Source organism: Elephantulus edwardii, unplaced genomic scaffold (genome assembly GCF_000299155.1).
Source record: "Elephantulus edwardii isolate Elephantulus edwardi_28Jun2011 unplaced genomic scaffold, EleEdw1.0 scaffold00256, whole genome shotgun sequence".
NCBI classification, from domain to species: Eukaryota; Metazoa; Chordata; class Mammalia; order Macroscelidea; family Macroscelididae; genus Elephantulus; species Elephantulus edwardii.
In genome coordinates, this window is record NW_006400006.1 from 2109346 (window position 1) to 2110981 (window position 1636).

The 1636-nt window shown below is 41.7% G+C and overlaps 1 protein-coding gene across 1 annotated transcript in view; it reads left to right on the top strand.

Moving 5' to 3' along the window:
* The first annotated feature begins 1077 nt into the window (after positions 1-1077).
* LOC102847552 (nucleoside diphosphate kinase B-like) overlaps positions 1078-1636 on the top strand; it is an 83510-nt gene continuing 82951 nt past the window's right edge. The window contains exon 1 of the mRNA XM_006899424.1: positions 1078-1248. Coding sequence (XP_006899486.1) covers positions 1078-1248 — 171 coding nt within the window. The remainder of the gene's footprint in view (positions 1249-1636) is intronic.

A 1636-nucleotide genomic window follows, 5' to 3' on the forward strand; every position in this document is an offset into this window, starting at 1 on the left:
TTTCAAACACCATTTGCTCTAAGATACATAATTTTGTTTCCCTAAGAAACAACACCAAAAAGTGTTGTATTTAACTACTTTTTGGAATTTTTATTTTATACTTAAGGAGGAAAGCAGCATAGTTCACCATTCAGCTGTACTGAATAGACTGAACAAAAGTTGGATGGTTAAAACCTACCAGCTGCTCCATGGGAAAACAAATGTAGTAATTTTCTACTGAAAAGATTTAAAACTTTAGAAAAATTTCAGGCCTGCTTTGTTGTATAGGTTTGCCAGGAATCAGAATTGACTCTGCAGAAGTGGGTTGGTTGAGTTGACATAAACAGGGTAATAAAATGAAAATAAATCCTTTTAATATATTAAAAAAACTTCTTCCTACTTAAAGGGCTATTTTTTAAAATATATTTTCAGGCCATGATTACCAGTGTTAGTGTTTTTCTTGCCAACATGTTTCTCCATGAAGTGAGAGCATTGAAGATCAACATTTATAAAAAGTATACTCCACCATTATCATTGGGATTTTCTTCCAAGAGTTTGTCACCCATTCTGCAAGCTTTGATGCTGACCTTTCTTAATTTTACCAGAAGGAGTAACTTCAACATTTTAAAAGAGCAATTAGGACTCAATTTGCTTCTCCATATGGTCTTTAAGTGGTGTGTTGATTCAAATGTCAAGGAGTTGCAATCATCAAATCAAGACACCAGAAGTAACAACTGTTTCTCCTAGGCAGGAAATGACAATTCTATCACAATCACCATATGCTTGACAGCAATTGTGAGATATCTTTGTAAGAAGATGTTATTATTGTTTTGGTCAGAATGTCATTGAGGAAATTCCAAGTCATCATGACCCAATAAGATAGTCTAGAACTGTCCCATAGAGTTTTCTCAGTTGTAAACTTCCAGAGTACAATTTACCAGAACTTTCTCCTGCAGAGCTGCTGAGTGGAGTCTAACTGCCAATCTTTTGGTTACCAGCCAAGCTCCTAACAGACAGGCTACCAGGATGCAAATCTGGAAATCAAAGAATACCCTTAATGTTTCACATGCTAAATCTTTATGGGAAGGGTGGACAATGATGGCGGAGCTGGAACTGAAGGTGCTGTCCTTGGCCATGATCTTCAGCGATGCACAGGGTCCAGACCTTAGGGAGGCTTTGGTATGGGGGTACGCCACCTGGATCCTGTGGTGTGCCATAAGCCCCCAGGGAGAACCATTTGGTCCCTGGAGTGAGCTGTTAGGACCTCAGGTGAGCCGTTTGGCCCCCAGGCTATGCCATTCTGGCATGGATATGAGCCATCTGGCCCCCTGGGTGTGCCATCCGGCCCCGAGGGAGAGCTATCTAGCCCTTGGGTGAGATGTACAGCTCCTAGGGTATGCCATCTGGCCCCTGGGGAGAGCCGTTCAGCCCCTGGGGTGAGTCGTTTGGCCCTCAGGGTGAGCTGTCTGGATCTCAGTGTGTACCATCCAGTCCCCTAGGTAGAGGCTTCAAGTTGCTGGGGAAAACTGCCTAAGGTATACAAAAAATTTTATCTAAGCAACTTTCCTACACCTTCTCCCCTATTAAACCTGTAAGTAACACCTCCAAAGCCCTTCTATTTGTAACCCACAAGTTTGTTCTAAGTTTGCTCCTTTTC